The sequence below is a fragment of the Amphiura filiformis genome, unplaced genomic scaffold, assembly GCF_039555335.1.
Source record: "Amphiura filiformis unplaced genomic scaffold, Afil_fr2py scaffold_35, whole genome shotgun sequence".
In the NCBI taxonomy this organism is placed as follows: Eukaryota; Metazoa; Echinodermata; class Ophiuroidea; order Amphilepidida; family Amphiuridae; genus Amphiura; species Amphiura filiformis.
In genome coordinates this window covers 559187-587089 of record NW_027305499.1, presented here as the reverse complement: position 1 = coordinate 587089, position 27903 = coordinate 559187, and the positions used below count along the sequence as shown (strand labels likewise).

The 27903-nt window shown below is 35.9% G+C and overlaps 1 protein-coding gene across 1 annotated transcript; it reads right to left on the bottom strand.

The window, feature by feature from the left end:
• Positions 1 to 27903, bottom strand: LOC140143981 (uncharacterized). The gene is made up of 3 exons (XM_072165812.1): positions 27830 to 27903; positions 1445 to 2186; positions 1 to 24 (listed from the first exon to the last, which is right to left on the bottom strand). Exons 1-3 carry the CDS (start codon positions 27901 to 27903, stop codon positions 1 to 3), a joined length of 840 nt encoding a protein of 279 aa, XP_072021913.1.

Sequence of the window (27903 nt, the reverse complement as noted above, 5' to 3'; positions counted from 1 at the left end):
TTAACCTTGCATTTCTTCGGCTGTCTACAAGTATAAGGCCAAGCAATATGTGTGATTTAAGAGTGTGTTTAGTGATATATATTTCCGCTTATAAATGGCTTTGTACACAGCTTAAAAAGAAATATTTGGTTTAAAGAATATCATTCCCTTCGTGCATACTTTTTCCTAGTTCTGGGCGCTAACTGATATTTATCATAAAACATAATGGTATAGTTTATAATTATCAGATTATCATTCATATTAGAGTGCAGAGTTTTCATACTAATAGAGGTTATCCACTTTACTAATGTGTGACTTCTAACTAAAGGCGATGGTTCCCCTAGTATTCCGCATTCAAACCAATTCAATGCACGACCTCGGAGTTACCTGCATGACTTTGGCGTACTATTTTGAACAGTCTTTTTTTTTAAACTTCTTTTGAAAGTCCTAAACAAGGTATAGTAGTCGCTGATATGATACGCAGCTTATAGAACACGGATAACCTCTATTATTGCTGAAACAAATTTGGAAGTACTTGGCATGTTATGTTACGGAGAAATAGGTTTTGTTTAATGTGTGTTTTTTTGTTCTTTTTTATTACTTGCATTAGATAGTCCTTTTCTTGATCTTCTTGTCGTTGTCTCACCTTTTTCTTCTTAATTTTTCTATCCTCTTTATTCTCATGAAATAGATGCATTTGTAGGATTGTAAAAATTAAACTTGATTAGATTTTATGATTGACAAATCCAAAAATACTCACTAGTTTTAGACTTTCGCCAGCTTGGCTGATGGCTTCTTCAGAATGACCATTGGGATCCACTTATCCCGCGGGATTGACCGCTGCTTCCGGCGATTTTCCGCGTCCCTCGGTGGCTTAGTTCTTATTAGTGGATCGTATACATGGTCTAGAGAGTAACTCCCGATGTCCCTGCTGACTGTTCCCCCCTCCCCGCCTTCTAACCCAAATTGTTTCTCTGATAAGTCTAGTTTGTTGGTTTCCGTCTTTCTCTAGTAACTTAGGCTCATCCCAATTCGTCGGTCGCAACACATAGTGGCGTAGAGTGATTTTCAAAATTTTCCGTTTCACATAGTGGCGTATAGGTTTAGAGCTAGCTATTATCCTATAATATTTATTCCTTGTTAACTATTAAAGATACAGTTTAATAGTTTGGACCTTAAACTTCAATTACAAATCGAATCGGGCCACTGAGAGATGACCGTGGAGGAGTATTGACTCCGTTACTAGTACCATATCCTTCAAAAAAGTTTTGATCGGAAACATATTTTGTCCTTCACGTACGCCACTATGTGTTGCGACCGACGAATTGATAACATGGTTCTCGATTGCGATGTGCTCAGTTATCGCGGATTTGTTTTGTTTTGAGATTGACATTGTTCTGTTTTTTCTGGTGTATTTTCTGTTTGCAACTTTTTCCGCATCTTTCTGGTGTTCCTTTAGCCTTACTCCGAAAGGACGGCCTGTCTCGCCAATGTATAACTTGTCGCACCCTTTGCAACCAATCTCGTAGACGACCCCACTAGTCTTGATGATGTCGACCTTGTCCTTTGGGTGAACTAATAGTCTTTTAAGTGTATTATCGGGTTTCATTGCGACGGATATTTTGTGTTTGCGAAATATTCTCTGTAGTTTTTCCGACAAACCTTCCACGTATGGGATTACCACCATGCCCTTAGTTTCTGTCTCCTGAGTGGTGTTCTTTTGCTCTTTGTTCTTCTTCACTTCCACTTTACCTTCTACCTGTTGTTTTGCCTTATCAAACGCCCACTTTGGATAACCGCAATTGGTGACTGCCTTTCTGATTCTACTCTCTTCTACCTCCTTATCCTTGTCTTCCGTCACGATGGAATTCATTCTGTCGAGCAATGTCCTTATGACGCCGATCTTTTGATGAAGTGGGTGTTGTGAATCGAACTTTAAGTATTGATCCGTATGAGTTTTCTTTCTGTAGACCAAGAGCTTTACTGTTCCATCTTCCTTTCTCACAATCAGCGGATCTAAGAAAGGGATCTTGCCCTCGCACTCTTCCTCAAAGGTAAACTTTATGTTACCTGTGGTGTCAACGGTGTTCATGTGCTCCGTCAGTTGTTCTGTAGTGCCTTTCTTAATAATCTCCAGAACATCGTCGACGTAACGATGCCATAGCCGGGGTTTACATTCTAGGCGATGGCCTTCTTCTCCAACCACTCTACGAAAAGGTTAACGATTATCGCGCTAACCGGACTACCCATTGCTGCGCCGAATCTTTGTCGCTAGATCACCCCTCTGAATGTGAAGTAGGTAGTTGTTAAGATGAACTCTAGTAAGTCCATGACGTCACTGACAGTTAAATTTGTCCTATTATTATCCTTTTTATTTATTTTTTTGTTCGTCCTCGTTCGTTCTCGTTCTTATTCTTATAATGCGCCAGTGCATTATACTCATAATACACTGAAGGCATTTTCTATAACGTTTGCTCTTATTGGTTCTCGCTATCTATAGCGTGTATGAAATTTGCGATTGTGATTTGTCGAGAGATTCGTAAAGTTAAAAGTTGCAGTACATCGAATAATCGACGAAAGACAGACCAAAATCCACCTCAAGATGTGCAACTGCAAAGACGTATTTAAGCGACAACAAAGTGAAAAATAAATCACACAAGCATAGACAATTCATGTAAACTTCAGTCAATTCATGTTAATTCGAGTGCAGTTAATCCCTGACAACTGTATAAGATACTCTGTCTCATTTGAACACGGATTCTGTAATTTTGATTCAATACTTTCATGGTTGCAGCAGACAGTCTTGCAATACGGTTTGGTTTTCAATATTACTCTTGGATGTTGCAAAAACACCATATCCGCAGGTGTTAGTTGAGTTCATGTGTCTGCTTTTAACCCACGTACCTTCATTTTATTTGACAGTTATCTAACCTAAGCACCTTTGATTTAACCGTAATATGTCAAAACAAATTTGTGTTGTTTCCATGGCAATGGCTTCATTTAGATATATCGAATCCACTTTGGAAATATTTTAAATCTCCTCCCATTCTCGCACGGTTTATCCAGCTGTATGCCAATAACATATAGCGCTCCATAATAGCGCTTCATTATTTTATTTTAGGTTGTTTGTGATACTATTCAAACACCATATAAATATAAAGGTATTTTAAACTTTGGCTAGCTTCTTGTGAGTTTTCGTTATGGCTCCTAGCATCATATTTTTTCTAATATTGTCTCTTTGTTTTTTATTGCTTAAAGGAACTGGAATAACTCGAATAAAAGGTGCATTGTTATGGTCAATGCATATTTGCAACAAAATAACAATAAATGTACAGGGTGTATTTAAATTAGTGAACAGATGCCATCAGACTAAAAGTATAATATATTTAACCAAAATGCTTTAGTTGATATCTTAGTCAACAGAACGCCTTACATAATTGTTTGGCAATCGTGTGATTGCTTTGAAGTACAAAGAGAATGGCCTAAGATCTTACATCTCTGGATTTTATTCTTGTAGGGCTATCTGTAATCAAAGGTTTTCATAAGTTCTCATGCAGACCTCCAGATACGCAGAATTGCACAAGATGGTATCCTCAGTCAGGGCAGACCTAGTACTTTGATAACACTTGGTGTGAATACCATGTTCAGGAGAGCATATATCTGCATACATAGGAATGGTGTCCATGCCTGATTGGCCATTTGGAAGACTATGACTGTAAATTACTCTGGTCAAACATGTGATTTTCATGTTGCGTTGATTTTAATTGACTATGCGCAACTACAATTCTTCAAATTCACTATTAATTCCGGCAATTCTAACATTTATTCTGTTAAGTTGTACGCTTAAAACGTGATATTCTTCGTATTTTAAGGTAAATGAAATAATTGATTTGAGGTTCACTGAACGCAAAATAATCTAACAAAATATTAAATAGCTTTCCCTTTCCGTGTTGTGCTGCTAGAATAGCACGTGTATCGTCTTTCGTCATAGTCTAGACACACAGGCTGAAATTTTATCTAGATTGCTGTCAATGAAGGTTTACATTTTGACCAATAAAATCAGCCGTTATTTGCCCTTTCGTTCTTATAATATGATACTTGAAACATTTCATTATTGTATAATACTTTTACCCAATATTACGATTGACAGATAACCGATGTTCACTGATGTATTTTTTCCCGATTTGATTTTTAAACACGATATGAATAAAAATATGGTCACACGTCAAAACAGCTCGTGTTATTTTCACATGAAATCTAGTTTCATGACACGCTTTGGTTATACGGTGCTATCATTCTAGATGAAACTTGTTGCTCTTTAGGTACAACAAGTGAGTATTGAAAGAACTTTACAATGTTGGTATTGTTCTCTTGCATGGCTCCTATAGTGAACGGCCCGTTTCTTAATGAGTGTCTCATTACAAGTGGATATAAACATATCATACACCCGGGTCCAGGGACCTCTAATCATGCTGATACCTATATTTTATCTCTATAACCTTGGGGGATATTAATTTAAAAGCGTGCAAAGTATATTTCCTTAGCAACGACTATAAAAGGAAGAAACGCTATTCACTTTTTGCTAACTATGTTGAGCATGTGTAGCGGTGAACTAAACAACGTCGGATTTGTTTAAACTAATAGGTTCTAAACAAATTTGAAACGAGATATTAAATACAGGGGGTGGCAATATTTGCTTACGCCTCAAACTTTTATTTTCCCTCACCAGTCAGGTTAAAAAACTTCTGGTTTTTATCTCTTTTTGTACTGCTTTCTTTGTTTCAATATTTAAATCTTTATTTTGATCTTTATTTTTTTCTACCCTATATGAAAAGATTACTGACCTTCAAAATCAATATACAATACTTTGTTATTCACTTATGGAGGTTTGAATCTTCTTATTCATGTTATAGCTCAATACCACTCGCGCAACTGTGTTACATAACACGACGTCTGCACCTCATTCCGATATGTTCTATTCATTTAATGATCTTTCGGTTTGTACGGAATGCAAGCAACTCCTGTTACACTTGTCCGTGTTCAATCAATATTGGTGTTCGGTAACATAGATATAGAAGCCAGATACTACTTAAACCAATGGATATGGCATACTGCTCTATTTGTGTCAGTTTGTAGCAAGTATCTTTGAAACCTAGTAAATATGAACCTGAATAAACCGTCACTTTCTATGGCCAAAGGTACGTAGATACTTCTAATTGCAATTCAGAAAAGAGACGGTAACATCGGCGTTAATTTTGAACAAATGCAACTTACTGACGGAAATTTTCGTGTTATTGTGTTAATGTTTTACTGTTGATATGTGTTTTTTTTCTCTTATAAATCTCGATATGTCCATCAGCATCTTTCCTTTAGGCTTTTTTGTTTAAATATGGTATTCGATGACTATAGAACATAATTTAATGACGTGGATTGGTACTGCCATCGCCCTCGGATCTAAATCTAGAACACTAAGACGCTCGAATTCACCATTAAACGAACTATGGCTACTTATTGACAACTCATTTTGCAAAAAAAACAAATGACATTAACCTTAACTGAACCTCGAAGGTAGTAGGACTTGTTGACCGCATGACAGAATGTTGGTACATATTCAGGTATTATCATTGAATTTACGCCCCCAAAGCTGTGTTCACAGAGGGCTACGTGCCCGGATGTCAGACCGCTAGACTCCACGGTTGTTTGATGTGATCATTTATTAGTTTTTCAAGCAAAATATCATGTACAACCCAATTTTAGGCTTTAACAGCTAAAAGCGGTATCATGCTAATGTATACAGATGCTTCCGAGTCATTTTCAACTTTAATTTCCCCTTATTTACAATATTAATCACTTTCACAGCATTTTTTAATGCTTTTTCGGAGATAAAATGAATCCATTTATGACAAGATTGGTGGCGCTATTTAGTTACTGGACATTACTCTGTCAAGCTTTTAATACAAAAATCCTTTTATTTCGTTTTTTTTGCTTGTTACACCTCCATCTGTTTTAATGGCAGTATTGATTACCTACCCCTTGCAAATTAAGAAATACGATTTTTGATAAATAGCGCCACCTATAGTTTGCATTTTCTTAATAATGAAGCCAATTCTATATACATCAAACAACCATGACTCTGAATGTGAATGTAACCCAACCTACAGCAAATTGTGCAAGCATTTTGTAACAATCGTAAAAATGTTTCACCTGGCTTCATCTTGTTTAAAGTCAATACCGATACAACTGAGTTAAGGGTAAGATTCTTTAAATTCTTATTGCTTTTATTTGTAACAGGTACCCGAGATATGTATGGTGATTGTAAATGACTTTCTGCCACCCACACCGTTACCTTCTTATAACTTACAAACCTCTCACCCGATTCCTACCCGATGTAGGTGCGAACGTTAAATTGTTTACCTTGTGAACTACGTCTTTGATATTTACACCAGATAATCCCGTCGAGAGGAAATGCTTAGTTCTATAACCGTGTTGTAACTGCATGTATACCTTTATTTTCCACTACATTAATCCTGTATGTTATTACGTTGTGATGTCTAAAGCGATGTCAGATCCGTTTCATCCACGTATCCTTTTGTTGTAGTAGTGCTATGAGCGTCTGGCACCAATTCTCTTGACGAAAATCCTAGCAGATATCGAGATAGAGATCTTGGATACTTGGATGGGTCAATAAGAATGAAGGCATACACAATGCAATATATGAAGGTGTTTACAACAAGCTCGTCCAAATATTGAAATTGGTTGCTTACTAGAGTCACGTGAAATAACTCTACTGCATGTGCATAACAAACAACTCTATTAATGGGCAGAATACTGGGATCAAGTCGAGCCTAGATAAAGCATGAATGAAGACTTTAAAATTTTGAAAATTTACCATTTGGTCTTGAAATATAAGCCCCTGTATCCTCTCTTGTGAAATTCAATGAGCTCAAAACTTGCTTGAGTCGAGTCTCCGTGGAAACGTTTGGATTACACACCAATAGAACCAAAACTATTAAGATCATGCAGTACACCTACCAGCAAAGAAAACAATGGCGGGGGAGAGCTTGTCGAGGTGCAGAACTTCAAGTACATTGAGGCCTGACGAAGTGAATCAGCAAAACATATTAAAATATGGGAGGGCAGAGAGTACGCTCACAGAAATCCGTAGCTCAACATCGTATAACTTTCTACAATTGGAGAGTCTGTTCTGTTCACGAAGTGAAGAGCTGGTATCCAGACTATTTCACTGGACACCAAACAGGCAAAATGAATCCTGGAAGACCTGCCTTGTCATACGCTCATATGTCGACATACTGACCTGGAAGCTACAGACCTTAGGATAGAAAACCATGAAAGAAAGCTGTCGCTCAAGGACAACCTATGTATCAAAAATCTCGGAACCGGTATGATGGTGTCTAACCTATGCTGCTTATAACTTACATTACTTCAATCAATGGTAAAATCGTGATAAACGTTATATTTCCATCGTACTTCAATCACAATAAAGATTAAAGACCAGGATATATGCGATCGTAACCTATAAGAGTGGTGACATAATTTCCACACTCATTGTAGTGTCACGTTACTAGCTCATGAGCGCATACATTACCACAATGAATCTAGCAGTAAAGTTAATTGAGCACCTGCGGAGAGATGTCAGGCCAAGAACGCTTCTCAAAATGCCTTTAACTACATCACTTACATTACAGTTTAGTTTTGAAGCTCTATTCTTGTTTTCAAAGATACGAGTATAAGTATGTATGGAGACCCGTGTACAATTTTAAGGGTTAATTTTAAGTGTCTTCTTTCTAAACTGTTCTGTTATACAAGAGTTTAAGTTTCTATATAGTTCACAAACCGGACTGTTTTATAAATCTTATAAACTTTATAGCTCCGCCTTGCCACTTTTAGACTCTGCATCAACTGTTCTACACATGTTCAATGGGGCGGAGTGAAAGAACAAAAAACTTAGATATGATTTTTGTGTAGTGATAAAAACTTGCTTAGACATGAAATAAGTAACCTGGCAAAAAATTGGACAATTTGAAGTATGTCCTCAGGTGGAACAATTCACCTGAAAAATGGGGATTATCTGACCGAAATTACCCAAATTAAAGCATCGTAGCACGAAGGTGCATGTTGAGATGTTAATATTTTCATAAGTACACCCCCTAGAACTATGAAATTTGGTATATGTGGCTACCTGACTCTGCTAATTCCAAAGCTGTAGTCTTAGACAGTGTAGATTGTACCAATTTTAAATGACAAGTGTCCGAAAATGGATGAAAACCCTGCCTGGACCATTATTGGGGTGGTTCGAAAGCGCATGTTGAAATGCTATTATATTCATAAGTACGCCCCATAGACCTATGCAATTTGGTATATATGGCTACCTCACATTGATAATTCCACAAATGTAATCACAAACAGTGAAGCATATACCAATTGTAAATGAGTAGTGTCCGAAAATGGATGAAAACACAGAAACACTGCCTGGACCATATATTATTGGGATGAGGATGTGGGTCAAGTACTGCAAATAGTAGAATATTCTTTTTGACATTAGAAAATAGTAAAACATAATTATTTTATGTTTACAACATCAACTAGTCTGTAGTATAGTAACATGTATAACTAAAATAACCATTTCATGTTCATATCTACTGACGCTGTTGGGATTTAGTGTCAAATTTCTGCATTTTTGATCTTGATTGCAAGCGAGCACGAATGTATCCGTCCCGACTTTCGGGATTACAGATGCAGCTTCTTCTGTAACTAGTTTGATATGTCTTTCAACCGCCTGGTTGTGGCATGGATAACGAGTGAATTCCACTCTCGGAGTCTCGTCTTCCCGGATCATGGTTAACAGCGAGTCGTCGTCAATATCTAATGTTACTGGGGGGTTCTGTGATTGGCGTCCTGCCAATCGATCATCTCTATATATGTGGTACCTTCAAAGTTGAGCACTGGCACACTGAATGATCTCACTGTATTGGTATTTGGCTGTTTTCTTGTTTAAATGATACGTCGCATGGCTAACTCGCGTATAGCTGGTCTTTCATCAGTGGTGAGCATTGTTAACAGTAAGTTTTATGGATGGCTAAATTAGAAAGCGTTGCGTTGAATTACAGGATCGACAACTTTCTTCAGCTCGTCTGTGAGTTCTGGATTGCACTGTAGACATGTCGAGCACCGTCCTTACACGACGGAGCATTCTTAATTTCAAACCACATGGGGGCATAGACCGTTACGATGAAGGAAACGAGCGCCTTGAGTTCATCCGATGGGTTTATTGTTGCAACATACAAACGTAATATACGATTAGCCATTGTTAACCATCTGGATTTGGGTTCCAAGATGGACTCTATAGTGCTGAAGACCTAAAAAGAAGAAAAGCACTAGTCTGGGCAGCTTTATGGAGACTGGAACGTCTTTTGAGAAGCCCATCCCTGCCAATCGAATAAAAAATCAAGCTGTTTGAGACAACTTGTGTTACTGTCTTTCTGTATGGGTGTGAGTCATGGGTAATCACCAAGGACATGGAAAACAAGATCGCTGCCTTTGCAACATCTTGCTACAGAGTCATGTTAAACATCAAGCGTGTGGATCGGATTCCAAATGAATCTGACCAACACCACTCCACTGGTTGCCAGAGTCAAGATTCATCAACTCAAATTTCGCGGCCATATGCGGCGTCTTGAAACGGACGAGCCTCTGAAAGAATATGTCCTTTATATTCAACCACATAGGAAGAGGAAACCGGGTCGGCCGCGCACACTGTACTTACAGTATGTCCAGCACCCAAACAAAATTGTTTCGCTTGCCCAAGATCGCAATAGTTGGAGAAAGCTTGTAGTCGCCTGCTCCGCAGCCGACTGATGATGATGATGATGATGAACCATCTGGAATGATTTATAAGCCCAGGATTGCGAAGTGAAAGATCAACTGGACAGACACCGGTACTAACAGCAGTACTACACATGTCAAACAAGTACTTTTGGTCAGTACTTAAATCGTCAGGATTGATACCTGGCGGTAGAACACAATTTAGCGGTGCAAAATCCACATGGTAGCTTCTCACAATTCGGAAGTGACTCGTGGAGCGGTGGTAGGCCCATCGAGGTGTTGGCACAGATGTCTCAACGGTAACTCGTTGGCATGGAGCTGGCATACGAAACACTGTAGTGGTCTATGTAGGGTCACTTCGAGTAATCTAATTATGCCACCTCGTGTTCCCGTATTGACGGCTGTACCATCACAACCATTTTCGGACACTTATCATTCAAAATTGGTACAAGCTACACGTACTATCTATGATTACAGCTTTGAATTTAGCAGTGTCAGGTAGCCATTCCAAATTTCATAGTTCTAGGGGATGTACTTATTAAAATATTAACATCTCAACATGCGTTTTCGTGCCACGAACCACCCCAATAATGGTCCAGACAGGGTTTTCATCCATTTTCGGTCACTTAATCATTTAAAATTTGTACAAGCTACACTGTCTGTGATTACAGCTTTGGAATCTGCAGTGTCAGGTAGCCATATATACCAATTTTCGTAGTTCTAGGGGGTGTACTTATGATAATATTAACATCTCAACATGCACCTTCGTGCCGCGATGCATAAATTTGGGTAATTTCGGTCAGATAAACCCCATTTTTCAGGTGAATTGTTCCACCTGAGGACATACTTCAAATTGTCCAATTTTTTGCCATGTTACTTATTTCATGTCTAAGCAAGTTTTTATCACTACACAAAAATCATATCTAATTTTTTTGTTTTTTCACTCCACCCTAAATTTGTTCAACATATTATTTAACTGTTAGAATACCGGGTCAAAATGTGATGTCCCCGATTAAAAAATAAATTTGTCCCAACCCTCCAAAAAGCTGGCTATGCTCTGCCAACAAAGGGGTATTTAACAGGCATTGTCTCAGTCGCTTTGAGCCTTTTGGCCTCTATTGTTATAAAGGGAGATTGGACTTGTTTATGCGTGTTTCATTATTGTAAATCCCCTTTTCAACTAACATTGCTCATTCATGGATAACGTAAATTTTGTGTTTAAAACTAGCGCATAATCGTCAAAAACCAGACACGTAAGGAACACATCAATAATGCAGTTCTTCAATTATGATTTACTAATAACACGTACAAGAATATATTGTAAATCAAAATTTTATTTTCGAGATTAAATGCTTAGTCGGTATGAAAATATCAAACTGGTGATAACAGAATGCTTCCGGTTATTGAATAAATCTTATGTATTGTACGTTATGTGATGGAATTGTATAATTCCATAATTCTATCTTTATGAGTTCAGATCAGCACAATACAAAATTGCATCATGAATGTCAATGATTACCAAAATGCAAATCAGATATACTTCTTACATCAATTGTATAATTCGTTAAAATCTATAATAATGTCAGCTCATGTTTGTCAAATTCATACGAATATAAAAATGTGTAACCTATTTAAAACAACACTACAACAAGTTTGCTAATATATAATATTATGTAAAATTCTGTCACGGCCCATTTCTTTAATCCCAATGTATTATAAAACGACATTGGCTTCTGAATGTGTTGGTAACGCTTATATTCTTTCACTTGAGGTCAAAATAAATGATTAAAATGAAGGTCATCGAACGTTGCCATTGGGGATGATATTTTGGCTCATTTTGTGTGCACGTTTATTCTGTCACGTAGTCCAAAGTTTAGAATTGATAAACTTAAACATAAACTAAGATCTCAAAATAATATGCTCATTCATCAGGACACAGTTTTTGAATCCCTATTTGTGTTTACATTCATAGATTGCGCTTTTAGTGTACTGTGTACTACAATTTCTGTTCCATAGTTACTTTTTCAGTCATTATCAATCCACTGCAGGCCTCGATCAGCATTGCGCTTCTGTTTTGTGCTTGTTGGTATCAGTTCACCTCTCCCCAATAATGTTGCACCTCGCTTCCGTTGGCGTCCTCTGTTTCGCTTCCTCCCATAAGGTGTCCAATGTGTGAGTGTTGAGCTCCAACAATTGTCTTATCTGCGGCTTATATACAGGTCCAGTTTCTGCTTTTAATTGTTTCCAAGATGTCTTGAACTTGGGTCTGCTCCCTGGTCCGTTTTGGTTTTTTTTGTTTTGTTTTGTTTTTTTCTGTCCTTGTAGGTGGTGGTTTAATGTGCTTCTTCCCTTCCCATGTCGTGCTGGGCTGCTGTCAGTTTTCCTGTCATTTTTGACGTTAGTGTCCATGATTCTTCTCTTTTAAGGCATTTTGGGAGATTGCAATTCATGATGGTGCTATATATTCCAAAGGCTTGCCACCCGGCTTTAATTCTCCTAAAACTTACACAACCTTCCTGTTATTCGTTATTTCTCTGCACGGTTGAAGACGGGTATTGCCGGGTCGCATTCAGGATGTGTTAAGTCCGCTATGGTGAACTATAATGGTCAAAAGGTTATTAGGTTAAAACGGACCTTCTTTGTAACAGTTTGGAGCAAAATACTTCCTCTCACAGGAGCGGTTTCCTGCGATATTTGCTTTTAGCTTCGAGGGGAATTAAGAGATTGTACGAGGCTAGATTTACGAAACAAGCACGAACGCCCCACACCACTAAACGTAAATATACACTATGCAGCAGCCAAAAAAGAGTCACATTCCCCTACACTCACCAATGCTCACCACAATGAGTATGGCAAACATTATAGTGTAATCAATTATCTGATCAGTAGTTCCGTGTCCCATTTATCGGTAATTCAATATTGTTGTAACCCAGTCTTCTAATTATTGAATTAAGTATACTGAAGACAATATCAGAATCTATCAGTTTCATTAAATTTACTTTTCTAATTAGTCCTAGTAGACGACAAAATAGTCTGGCATTTGTCCCTTTAGGGGAAATGGAGTTGCATCCGGTGCTGGTAAATAAACTAACCAAATAATTAGATTCAAAATATCAAACATTATTAGTGCTTGAAAAACAGGATAGATATTTTGCAACTTGCTCACGTTTAAACATTTGTTTTTCGTATAGTGTTTTCTGTTTTGTTCTTGTATGTATACAGGTTGTGTGTAAATTAAACACACACACATATTTTAACTGTTTCCTTATTAACAACTGCAGTGATTTATCAATGAGTGTGAAATAATGCACATTGTTTGTCACTTACTCCCCATACCCTGACGTATTGGTTATGTTCGAGATAATGGATACAGATTGTTCTCATCAGCTACCATTGACTTGTATAATATCTACATCAATTTTAGGGGGTTTGGGTTATTGGGTTATTGGGTTATGGGCTGCCGATTTAAAATTCAGGATTCATCTAACGTACACTTCCGTCCAATGTGAGTTGTGCCCTTTTAGCGTGATAGGAAGTTCACGTCTGGGAACCCTAGTACGATTTAATAAGCTTTATTGAGCATCTAATGTAGAACATTGTTGGCATTAAGGACTCATGACCTTTAATTATAAAGAAAAAAAGGACATTAACGTTTTTGCATTAAATTAACGCTGACCAAGACATGAACAAAATTGCACTAGAAATGACAAGTATCTGTAAAATGCCTATAGCATTTTTTGATGCTCTTTATATGCCCATGCAAGCGCATTTTTAGAACTCATTAAAGATTGATTATGATAGAGGAACGTCAAAGTACTGAGGGGCAAATGTTATAGTATAGTGTCTAACAAGGTTTAATTTTGCTGTGCAATAAGTATGTACCCAGGACTGGGTAAACTACCGAACGCCTTGCCCATATTGCTCCAATTCCCCAGCAACACATTCCCCAGCAACACCGATTCGAGGCACATGTCTCTCAAACTTTAAATGTTCCAAAATAGCAGCGAGCATGAAAGAGTTGCTTCTTTTAACATTGAAATAGCTCATAATGTGTTCCATTAAAATCGTGCCCACAAATGGTGTGCCAAAATTTGTTTACCTCCAGTTTGGCGGCAACACATTACTGGCCTACCATAAGGTATAAGCAGTCACTCATAATTATCACCTTGTCGTTTCTGCTTGTTTTTCCATATATATGCCTAGATATTTACCATTTGCGTTTACTTGCCGTGACTTTCCATGAATACAATTTGGGAACGAGAATCCGGCGTGCCCAGTTGAGGACAATAAGACTATAAGACGGGTACAGATTTACATTTTCATTCAGCGTCTTAAGATCAGAGCCAACATCAACTTAGCTTAGGTAAACTGTGAATCTGTTGGGTCATTTTGTGTGCACGTTTATCCTGCCACGTCGTCCAAGGCTTTGAATTGGTCAACTTTAACCAAATCCATACACGTGGATTTTAAGTCAGCGTCTTAAGATCGGAAACAACATCAACGTAGCTTATGTAACAGCGAGCCTGTGTTGGGTCATTTTGACTTGTGTCATCTCAATGTATTGGGTACAACAACTTCTGTCAAAGAAGTCAAATTGTTAGCATTAATTGCTTATATTAATAGATGATAATGAACTGTACCATTCGATAAAAGAGGTAATTATGTTGTCAATTCAACATTGTCGCTTGTATTATGTAAAAAAATAAGTTTAAGGGTTTAACAATATATGATACAACTAAGACTATAAATACAGTTAAGTACACACACATTGTTTTCGAATGAAACTAAGGTCTACAGTTTCTTTGATAAAGATTCCGCAAAAATGTCAACAAACGAGTAAAGCAGTTTTCTTTCCTTGGGTTCTTCACCTTGCCTTGTAATTAAAAAATCCAGACCCTTTCCAAACTTAATTTACGCAAGTCCACCTCTTATGCGTTATTTCTCTAGTCGGTTGAAGCAATCTATGTCGGGTTTCTTTTACGATGTGTAAGGTTCGCTATGAGGATGGTTATTATGATAAAGGTTACAACAGGACGTGCCGGTGATACCTTCTCTTGTAATATTTGGATAGAAGAATGATTATTCATCTCACAGGACATTCTTGACGGCGATATTTGCTTTACTGCTTCAATTAAATACCGAGATCTTCCCGTGTATTCGATCCGCATAATTCTAATAATTTAATAGAAAGCATATGTAATATGTGACCGTACACCACGAATGAGCCGTAAAGTCCGCCCGGTCAATTTTGTTTTATTTCGTGTTTAGAAAATATATATCATAAGCTTTAAAATGGTGTATATTTTTTTTTACTTCAAACGATACCCAGAAGCGGGATTATGGTTTGTTGAACTTTGATCCTTCAACAAAATGGTATACCTCTTCCGGTTCTACATGTGTCTCTTTTCCCACATTGCTGGCAATAAATATCAAACAGTCATCATTGGCGGTCATTTCAAATCATATTTATTTTATAGACACGAGTAAAAGCTTATTACCCTCTTCAACAATATCATTATTGATTGGTTTAAAAGGTGTTTGACTAGCGCTATCAAAATGAGATATATGTATCTCAAACTTCCTGGTTGCAGTTTACTTATGAGCTTGTCATACATCTTGTCTAGTTTGTACGTCATCGAGACCAGACAGTGTTACCAGTTCTAGTAACATCTAGAAACACCAGAGTGATCAAGATTCCTGAAATGAAATATTTCTGAGTGAGTATCAGTTTTTGGAACTGAAAAAGAACCATTTTCTAGTGAGTTGAACTATGGACGATCCTGATGAAACCAGAATGGTGTTGTACCATCACCTTAATAGAGCGTGTAATAAAAAAACATGCCTTAGTTATATATAATGGCTTTAATATATTACAGACTGAGGCAAAATGGAGAACCTGATCTGTGGATATCAAAGGTTGAATTCATTTTACAGTCAGCGTCCTATACGGTATGGTTTTCTTAAACTAGTTCATGTTTTTCCAGGTGGTAAAAAATCACCATATTGAGGAAGCGAAAAGGCATATGTACATTGACCGGTCGTATGTTTTGTGGGTCAAACATTTAACATTTCCTGGGGTTAGCGCACGAAAGTTGCATCTGCTTGTGCAGAGGAAGAGTGTTTGTAATCCAATTTGTATACTTACTTATTGCTGATAAAAGTTTCAATTATTCAAATAAAGTTTACTTTTTAAAATCCTTAACGACTCAATATCCACAAAATCACTTACGACTTTCTTTCACTAACCTGTCGATTTGTTTTCCGGTCTTTTATTTTGGTTTTGTTTTTGGTTCTTTTTTTTGTTTGTTTGTTTGTTTGTTTTGTTTTTGTTTGTTTTTTTGTTTTTTTAACAAGAGGAATCTAAAACTGTTTTATATGAACCACTTATAAAATAACCACAACTTGTTAATAGTAAAGGAAACTAGTTTCAAATGTGTTTTATTTAGTCAAAAATCATTAACTAATAATAAACTACAGCCTACGTTTGACGCATTTAGTGCTTTCACATCCGTTATACCATTTAAGCTAGTAAGCATTGCCATATTAATTGAGTTGAAATGTTCCACATCTCTGTTTACAGCATAATACCATGGATTTCTTGGTGCACCCGGTAATGTAATATGAATATAACATTCGATATTAATGCATTGGCATATTAAACAATATATTACCATGTATTGCCAAGTTTGGTGTCTTGTTTTACGGTGAATGTTTCAGGTATAAACGGAGAGCGGATGGAGAACGAGAGACACAATAATTATGCCCAAATGCCCATGAAATCTTAATGCATTGTCATGTTTTAAGGGGGTACTACACCCCTCGATAGATTTGTGTCTATTTTTGAATTTTTCTCGAAAACTAATAACACACTGGTAACAAAAGTTATAATATAGGGGCAAGGAATCCAATTACTATACTGGAATATCAGTGACCAAAGATAAGCGGTTCGTTATTTATGATAAGAAATAAGGTACCGCTAGATGTACCTCGCATATATACTGAACCGCTTGTCTTGAGTCACTGAAATTCCAGTGTAGTAATTGGATTCATTGCCCCAATAATATACATAACTTTTGTTAACAGTGTGTTATTATTTTTTTAGACAAATACAAAAATAGTCATAAATTTACAACAGGGGTGTAGTACCCCCTTAATGTGCATTAGCCGATCGAAGGTAACTTATAGGTAAGATTGAAGTTGGTTTCACCAACTCCTCTCCCCCAAATACGGTTGACTTCAGCCACATTATGCTAAGGGATTAAAACTTCATATTTTGAACTTGTTCGATGAATTTTTAGCCACGAAAATCACTTATGCATGTGCCTTTATACTTTTGTACAAATAATTTGTTTGTAAGGGCGTGTTCACTTTGTGAATATCACAATAGCATAATTTATTATGATGGTCATTATGAAAAAAAACAAGGGGAGCAACAACACTTTTTTTTTCGTGCTAGAGGACTCGGCAACGTTAATAAAGTGGATAAAGTAATCTGATTTAATATTTAACTTTCAGTTGTATCAAATTAATAAGACATTTTTAACTCTGATTGGCCTACCTTGTTTGACTTACAATTCTTCATCATAAACAAACGCATGTTGTCTGTCAAAACGAAATCATAGCTGTTGAACGTTTACTTCCTTACATTTGGAAAAGAAAGTTGAAAAGTAAAATAATGAACCATTGGGTTTATTGTTCCAAGAAAGATCGAGTGGGGATGGAACTGCGGCAACAGCTAGTCCTATATAAGCATTGCTTCAAAATAACACATCTAATGAAGAGTATATATCTAGTTTCTGGGCCTAGTCTTAAAGCATTGACAAGACTGTATCGTCTTTATCATTGCACTGGGATCCACAACATGTTCATCTATCAGGACATAGTGCTTTAACCCCAATACATTTGTACATTATTTGAATGACCTTAGAAAATGTAGGTACAAAAACTCATACTCTGCAACTTGAGGTCAAACTTTGTACTATGAGTGTTTAATTGAGGTTATTGAACAATGCCATTGGGATGAGGCCATTGTGGTCCATAGTGTTGGGTGGTTAAGACGGTACTCTGCAACAGGAAATGTGGGTTTACCAATTGATGAAGCTTCTCGCGGATATAGACTGGCACAACTAGTTGAATAAAATCAACTTATTAAAGTGTTGACACATGGATATACAATGTGGTATTAGATCACAAATGTAAAGTTGTTAAATAAGGTATTTTATCATAAATGCAACATGAAAAAAGATGGAATCAACCCAATTAATTCAAAAGCTTGTACTATGCCTCGTAGCAATAAATACATTGTATGATGAAGGTGATTATGATGCAGCATGATTTGCCTTAGGGCGACATCGTCTAAAGATGATTTTATACTCAATACACCAAAGGCAGATTCGTGCAGCGGGACTCTCTGGAGACGAAAACTAAATTTCTTTAGCAACTCTTAGCAACTTGTTTTCATTGATGGGTTATTTATATTTAAAGTTCATTTACGTGTATTGACTCTAGGGACTTTACGATTGGATGGGTATTTGCGCGTTATGATGCATTTTATTCAGTGTTGGTTTTAAAGACATTAGGTTATTGAATATATCATATTATGTTGTTGCATGATGTGCTCAACTCTTATAACCTCGTCTTTACGGAAAGAAAGCTGAACATAATAAAAAAAAAAAAGTACTTTTAATTAGTATTAAAATACTGACGGAGTTCCCATTTGCCAACTACTGCTTGAACTGGTTGAATTGGAAATTATATGCAATTATAACATATATTTTTAGGAATAACTCAATAATATTTACCCAGTGTGTTATGACGAGTGAATGTAAATTGGAACATAGAAGTATATTGGGACAGTGCAGCTAGCTTCAGGGTTTATGGACCGTCATAAAAGTATAAAAACGTGAGTGCTTTCCTACTTTTATGAAGAGGGTTGGATTGAATAAATGTTTACCGAGTTTTGTTTGTCTTGGTGTTCTATTGCTTGGTAGTCTAAATATGATTTATTAATGTTCCAAGAAGTCACGAACCAATATTTTGAAGATAAGTGCTTCCCAAATCAAGATGTACCACGAAAAGAATCTAGAAACTCAAATAATTTCGAAGTTTAGTGTTATATTCTTTTCTACGCTGCCTAGCATTTCCAGTATCGTTGCAAAGAGAGGAAGAAAGTGACATAGATATGCATAGGTCCTGTTTTTTTAATGATAGCAACTTGAACGTATAGTCCTTATCTTGCTATATCATTAATAAATCTATGAATCGAATATGAATGGCTCAAAGGCAGCTCATCTATAGTTGAAACCTTCTTTTTTGTTTGCTATACAGGCTAATTCAAAATGAAGTCCAGTCTTATAAATGAAGAATTAAACTTTTGTTCATAACACATAGTTGCTCACCTGAAATGTTCGGTTGTTAAGACTACAGCCTTCTTCAGCAGAATGATCCAGTTCGTTGATTGATTGGACGACTCATGCTAAATTGTAGCGTTACCCGTCCTTAATCAAAGAACGCTGGTTGGCCCGGATGTGAATGGCCTCTTTGACTCCTCTTTCGAAGTACCGTGGTTCTCTGTCGAACTTTACGATCCAGTTCTGAAGAGTCTACGATCCAGCTTTGTCTCCACATGTCAAGACTCATCAAATCGATCAATGAACTGGATCATTCTGCTGAAGTAGGTTGTAGTCTAAACAACCAAATATTTCAGGTGAGCAACGTTATGTGTTATTAATTTATTTGATTACCAACACAGATGAACATGGTAGTAATATAAGTGCACTCTTGCTTACAGTGGCGCTTTTTACCAAATCTATAATGAATCGGGCAGTTCAGTTTATTATGCAGGAAGTCTGGATCTCGTGATCTTGAAATCATGATTTTTTTTGTGTTGCTGACTTCATATAGCCAGTTTGAAATTGTAAAGATATAAAATAACAGAATAATTCAGACAACCAAGGTTATCGGGAACTCATGAAATCTGCTCAATTTTTAATGCAAGTCTCAGACCTCGGACCAAACAGCAATCTTTTTATTACGAATTTGTGATTTCCCGAATTAAAGCAGGAACTCAGGATCTCGTGATCACGAATTCATATCTTTCCGACTTTAAGTTAAAAATTCAGGATCTTGTAATCACGAGATCCTAACTTAACGTCGTGGTACCGAGATTATGACTTTTTAAATTAATGTCCAGAAATCACGAGAGCCCGAGTTCCTGAAGTCAAGTTAGGAAGAGAGATACTGTTTGTCTTAACTATTTCTTTATTTTTTTTATCTTTACTTTTCTTTATTTCAAAATGTCTAAGTTAGGAACGTAAGAAGTAAATGATCTTGTGGACCTTAGTTACAAACTGAACCGCATGGCACTTAGTCTCTTCCGTATAATCAAAAAGTTACGCTGACACTCTAAATCAGAAGTCGTGCTGTCAATTGTACTCAAACAGTAGAAAAGAAATTGATTTCCAAAGCACTACATTAAAGCAAATGAATGCCTCAACAACCTACTTGGCTTTTACCAATTTAGGCCAGGTCAAATAAATCATTTAAGTTTGCAACTTGATAACTCTTGGTAACTTTAGAATAGTGTCAATGTGTTACATATAAAATCGCAATATATTTCCCACATCAATCTTGTATAAGAAGAGCTTGGTTGAAAGCCGGATTCGTCCATCGGAATTGAGTTTTTCATAATTCAATTCAATTTTTTGATTAAAGTGTAAATAAAATTGTAATCGAAACATTAAATTATGGAGAACGGGTAAAATCGTTTTAATGCGAACTGAGCGAAGTTGTAATGTTTTTTTTTTTTAATAAAAGAGATAATGAAAAAATAATGAAGAATCAGAATTGCAAGCGACTCATTAGTTTGGTTCCAATTATCATATAGATACCTTAACCCACATACACAAAAAATATATACACGCCTTAATTGCCATTATTAAAAAAACATGTTTTGTTTTCCCAAAAGTTTACATTGTGGAATAAACTCATATGAAACCAAACCCTTATATCGCATGCTTTAATCATATTTTTACAAATTTGAGACCTTTGCATATATCCGTTATTCATCATAGGAGACACCTGCAGTAACATTGTCTAATCCATTTACTCACTCTACATAGGTTAGCCATATCAAAATAATAATTGCCTAAGTAAAAAAATGAAAATTATTTTTTTTTCCATTTTTCTCAAGAGTAGTATTTTGAGATTTCAATCAACTCTTCGTGATAAGAGACACGTGCGGTAACAATGTCTAATCCACGTACTTACACTAAGATTGCTAAATCCAAAGATAATTGACAAAGTCATGTTTGACTTTATCTATCTATCTATCTATCTATCTATCTATCTATCTATCTATCTATCTATCTATCTATCTATCTATCTATCTATCTACGAACATTTATTAAGCGCTCTACAGAGAAAAAGTCTATTTAAAATGAAAAACAAAAATTAAACAATCATAGCACAAAATGGAAGAGAGAGCAACAAAAAACAAAAAATCATCATGGGAAAATTGTTTCCAAGACCCGCTTGAAAAAAAGACACATACTCGATCTGCTCCACGGATCTCGGGTATATTATTCCAGATACGAGGAACACTGAGGACAAAAGAGGAATCATCGGCCTTTTTGTGAGAATGTACCAGAATGGACATGGCCTCATTTTGTGTATCAATAGCATCATATGGATTTCAAATGCATCCAAAGTAGCGATATCGCAAGCTGTGTACATAATTATTCTCTTCAAATTCTTAAATTAATGAATACAATTAAGACCATAAATGCCTTGATGTGCCATCGATATTCTCCTATTCGCTACAGAGTGGAATGCAGCGTGATCACTTCACATCTAACGTTAAGGCTCCATACCACAAGAGATTCAACAAAGTGGAATAAAAGAACAAAGCCATGAAATGACGTCTCATGTTTGTCAGCAAATTGTCGTCATTCTACCTATGAGCTTCTGGGTGCCATGAAATAGTTTTGGTCTTATGATATCGAGCTTGTAAGGGTAGCCTGGAAAATATACCTTCTCATTTTTTATAACTTAACTTAATCACGATTAAGAGCTCCCTGCCAAAATAAACAAAACTGATATTAAATATATGTTATAGAATGTAAAGGAGAGACGAGAAACGTAGCACTTAAATAAAAAATGTGTGTCGCTCAATGCTTTGAACATAATGCTATAGGGATATCATTACTGTTGTGTGCTCACCTGGCCTTATCAAGGTTCTTCTTCCCGCCGCTACACTCTAATACAATACAATCTAAATGGGGAACTATATAGCATAATATATGAAAATAGAATGCCTTCGGGAAGTCCTTTTTTCTGTCCTCTTTCTTTTGACCAAAAAAGCTAACATTATAATGTCGAGGGTTGAACACAAAGTCGACGCCAGGGCACTAAAGAAAATACAGTCCATTAATCATGACAAAATTCAATAGAAATCGAAAAACATTTTGGAGGAAATATTGATTTGTGAAAACCAAAGCAGGGAGCCCACATTATGCTCATTTTGTGAGAGCTGGTCAAAGTGAGTTAAGGCTTTCTGGTTCTGAACCCTCGTTGTGCACAAGTTTGTAATTTTGAACCTTAAAGGTGAAATATGTTTAGTTTCGAAGTTAATTTATGTTAATTGAGCCTTAAACTATATATCTTATAACAAAAATTAAATATAACATAGTAGCACGCGTCTCGCCAAAGCATGCAAGTAAGAAACAGAAATTGTGTTTCAACTATAATTATCTTATATTAATATCAAAGAAAATAACCCTGTATTGACATTCAAAATGCTACAACCCGCTAATTTATGAACAAAACAAGCCAATGAAAACAATAAAGACAAAATCTCTTTTCATAAGGAAGATATAGGGTATGTTGTTTCTATATTCTCTTCGATCAAAATCTCATATAAGAATCGAATTTGTTCTCCTATTTCCTTGAAGAAAGAAATGCACGTCTTCTGCTACAATGTTCTAGGGTATTTAAAGAGAGAACTAACAATAGAGCTCTGGAGATCAGCAGGTGTTCATAGACCCGTCATGGGGACTTAGGGACTACGAGTATAACATTTTACACTCAGGAGTCTGGCATCCATTATATTAACAAGATGTTGTGCTTTTTCAGTAAAAATCGTATGTGGTTTTACGAGTGCCCAACGTGACTAAATTAGGTTGATGTCAGTAATTATAGAATTGAGGCTTTGGTATCATACATTATTCACATCATATGAAATGCTTAAGAGAGTATTTTAATCACTTCTGTCACAGGGCTATCACCATGTCGAAATTCCTTGGTGTGAGATATATTGTCAAACAAGGTCGTAAATGTAACTAATCGTAGATTTTTTTTACCGCAGTAGAACACGTTCATGACAGAGCTCGAATTTTGCATTTTCCAAATGATCGAGAGTTTAAAATTTTCGGAGTGGATGTCCAGTTGTACATGTGAGCCTTTAATTTGAATCTCACATAACTATATATGCTCATTACGTAAATAGTCAAATAAGTTTTTAACTATCCGGCAAGTTCAAATATTTATTGATGATTTGGAAGTGGTATACGAGTGCTGGACGGCGTACGTACTGACCACTGTTTACCATTTGAGTAAGAACTTCTCGTTGAAGTTACATCATATAATAAACAAGATTGGCAGAACTCTTTCTAGAATCAGTCTCAACCTAAACTTCTACTCCAGTTGCTAGCGACAGGAAAATAACATGTGACCTATAAGATGAGCTCTACGTTGTCGCACAAAAACGTACCATCACAAGGATCAGCAAATGTACGCTCGTCACGCGACTTTAAAAATATAAAGTCAACACTAACACGATTTCGGATGGGTCATAATCTAATAGATATAAAGCTCAAGCCAATGTTATCACATTTCTATTGATTATAGGGTATTAGATTTATTGCTATCCTTAATACTAGGTTACTTTCCGCTATTTATAGTATCAAGTTCCCCTTGAAAACAAAAAATGGTAAGTTACGCGATATAAATGCTTTGCGTTTGGAAAACAGATGTGTTTTACTTTATTACTCGGAAACACCTGTGTCACTTTGCTATAAGTTTCGTTTTTCTCTCAATTACAAAGGCGAACGTACTTTACAGGCAGTACATTCTTAACAATGTTGCGTGTATCGCTAAAAACACGAAACATCCAAAAGGTATGATAGGTCTACTTTTCGGAGGATTGGTACTCGAAAATTTGTCAAACTGCAATATTTCACTTTTGGGGGAAATATCATGTAATAAAATATCACGAAAATGTTGTTCTGAAAAACAGCATGGGCATTTCAAACACGAATGCACCAGGAAAAATGTTTTTAGTTTCTAGGTTAGGCACGGATCGAGATGTCTGTATTTTCATACGCTTAAATGATAGGTCAATAGCACCTGATTTTGTGTTTTTTATTATCTTGGCTTTAACTGCCTTATAACCTTGCAAAACCTTTAACAAACATGGTAATATTAATATCACATAGGTTTAGCAGAACATAATGTTTGGTATATTCGCCTGTTTCAAAGATAATACCAGTTTTTAAAAGCCTTATTGCAGTTATCATTTCGCTGTTTTCTCATTGGTATTTTCGAGTATACACGTGTTCTGCATGAGCTGGCTTCGGAACACATTGTGTAATCAATATCATGTTTCAAATATTGATCATTGTGAACAAAAGGTGATTGATAAATGTAAAAATTTTAGTTACCATAATTCAAAGTAAATGATGGGATTTCCATTTATTGCTCTATACCATGATACATGCAAAAGTCAATCATAAAACATTACGACGCAACTGTTATTTCTGCGTCTTAAAAACACTAAGCCAAGATAGTTAGAGAAATATCTTATCATACAAAAACACATGTGTCTCTTCGTCTGACATTGATATGGTAAGATCAAGATGAGCATTAGTAGGTGTATGAGTATGATGAGTAGGAATATTTAAGTTATAGATACATCTAAATTGAGAATATCGAGATAACATAGTTCCTGAATACGTAAACCACTATTCACATTGACTGTAAGAGGTCATATGATACAGTACGACGGAACTTAGTTCAACGAATATTCCGGGTATACCGGGAAGGTTTTATGTCCATTTTTTTGCTGAAATACCAGGGTAAAGTGAAAGGAACGCCACTAGTAATAAATATGATTTTATGTTAAAATTGTTCTGTTGACAACATTACAAATATGCCCAAAAATGAGATTTGGAAAAAAAAATGACCAATGTCATATTTCAGGGAAAGGGTACAAGTTAGTTTAACTGAATAATCCTGATAGTTACCTGTTCCGTTTGCTTCGACTATATTTATAAATACGTATTTATAAATACGCACGTGACCACCCCGCGCTGCCATAACAGCTTGTAGACAGTAAGTCTCGAAGTGATCTTCTACATAGCGGGTGGTCTTCCTGTATATTTGAATGCAAATGCGATAAACAACACGAGACTACGGTGCAGCAAAGTTGTCTATTTTGTTCTATATACTTTGTGATTATATTATAAACATTTTAATAAATATAATATTAGTGATTTTTTTTCTGTCGGCAAATACTTTCAAGATATTGTTTAAGATAACATATTACATATTCACGTTTGCTGGTCTTGGTGTGCCGTGCCCATGGGTCACGTGCGTATTTATAAATACGTATTTATAAATATAGTCGAAGGTAGCTGCTATATATGGATGTAATGTTTCTAGCTTGTAAAGTAGCTGTCCTAGAACTTTGTGTTTGAATGGTGTGGTCATATAAAATGTTAACGTTCATGAAGTCAACACTAACACGATTTCGGATGGGTCATAATCTAATAGATATAAAGCTCAAGCCAATGTTATCACATTTCTATTGATTTCAGGGTATTAGATTTGGAAACAAAAACATCTTTCAGACTTGTGGCTGGCTCAGTTGAATGCCTTTAAATGTGACAAAATAACTCGCGATGATCCAATTTGTTTTGTATCTCTGAGAATTTCGGTTTTTATACATTTCATTGTGGATTCGAAGAAAAGTAATACCCTCTTGCTTGCTGAATGTTCTCAGCCATGCAGTTATTATAACATGAAATTTGGAATTGAATCAAAATACTAATAATCAGGCATCAGGCAACTGAAGGTGACTGCACAAGTTTTAAGGCGGAGATCAACGGGAATCTTTCGGGATCAAATTTGATAAATACTAATTTGTCCTTAAAGTTTTCATGATCTTCATATCCCATTGTTATAATTTACAAAGAGTTTCTCAAATATCTGTAAAAAAACAGATGAATCAAAATTATCAAAAAACAAATCATAACAGTTTATGATAAACAAATATCACCTTGAAGAACAAACCAAATGTGAACTTTTTTCAGAAAATATTCTTAAGGTCATCCTCTTTCCAAATCGCATATAAAATTAGAACATTCATAGTCACCAATTAGGGTTTTGGCATGGGCCATTTTGTGGCGAGGCATTAAAGCGGCATTTAGGATAGAGTAGAATCACCATCACTCAATAAAAGTGACTGTCACATGACCAAACCAGCATCAGTTGTCTGATGAAGTGTGATGGTATCATACGCAACATAGCATTGCTAAAAATAGTAAGTCTAGTATTTTGATTTAATTCCAAATTTCAAAATACCTCCTTCGTTGCATTGTAATCCTTTAGAATATTCTGAAAATCTTTCGTGGTATTCATGTTATCCTGAATTATCGCAATATACAAGTGTTTCGGTGAAGGTTATATAGATTCAGATTTAAGGTGCTATAGCTACTAATAAAACAGAAACAGAAAGAAGAATATCTTCAAGTGATGTAATCAACGTCGAGATGTCTTTACTGGAATGTGCTGAAAGCCCAGGTATAACATCCTATTACGTCGTCAATTAAATAACTGTTGGTTAAGCTGCCGAATGAGTAAACCTATGAGTAATAATTATTAACCTATATTTTCTTTGTCATACATTTTAAGATAAAATATATTAGAAACTGGAATATATAAGCCAAATGCTATATATACCGGTATTACCTCGTGAGCCGCTAGTCAAAAATATTTCATGGCTGTCAAATCCATTTAGTATACAGAAAAGTTAAAATGTGGATTTCGAATATTTATAGATATATATGAATATGTATGGGAATCGATATGAATAGTCATGAAAATTGCATTTTCTGAATCAGTTAGCAGCTCAAATTTTACAGGTATATGACAAGTATATAGCTATACCCTGAGGTCATATTCGATTTCAATTTCCTTATGGACCTTAATAATGCAATCTTAATGCATATTACATTCTCATTACAATTTCTTAACATATGATATTTGAAGACCTGAGCGCAAGAAGACCGTAAGTCCACTTGGCCCCTCAACATGTATACACTAAAGATACGTATAGTTTCTTAGGGTTTTATAATGTTTAATACATGTTCCAGGGTGAAAACATCATGAAAGGTTGTGAAAGATTTGTTTTGGCCCATGAACATGTATAAAACATTACCAAACTATGCGAAACTATACGCAACTTTAGTTTATACATGTTGAGGGGTCATGTGGACTTACGGTCTTCTTGCACTCAGGTCTTCATTTGTCATTTTGCATAACTTATACCGTCCTTAATTATGATATTCAATACAATAAATAAACAGGTGGATACCCTGTCATGCTTGGAAATTATATATGCCAACAAATAAGCTATAAAGTGTTTTATGCTTTAAAGCTCAGAGTTAAAATTATAATAATACTCGATTTTGTGGTTGGGGAGAACTACTAGCCCATTCAAACTTTAAAAAAATGTCATAGGATTCGGATTGATACATTGGTAACCTACTAATGTAAAACACCTGCATAAGCGGCCATTTTGGATGTATGCAAATTAAGCATTGTTCAACTACGTAGACCTGGTAAACAAATATTTACCAATCATAGCACAAAATGAAGAGTGAGCAACAAAAACAAACAAATCAGCATGGGAAAAATGTTTCCAAGACCCGCTTGAAAAAAAGACACATACTCTGCTCCACGGATCTCGGGCATGTTATTCAACATACGAGGAGCATTGAAGACAACGAAGGAATCATTGGCCAT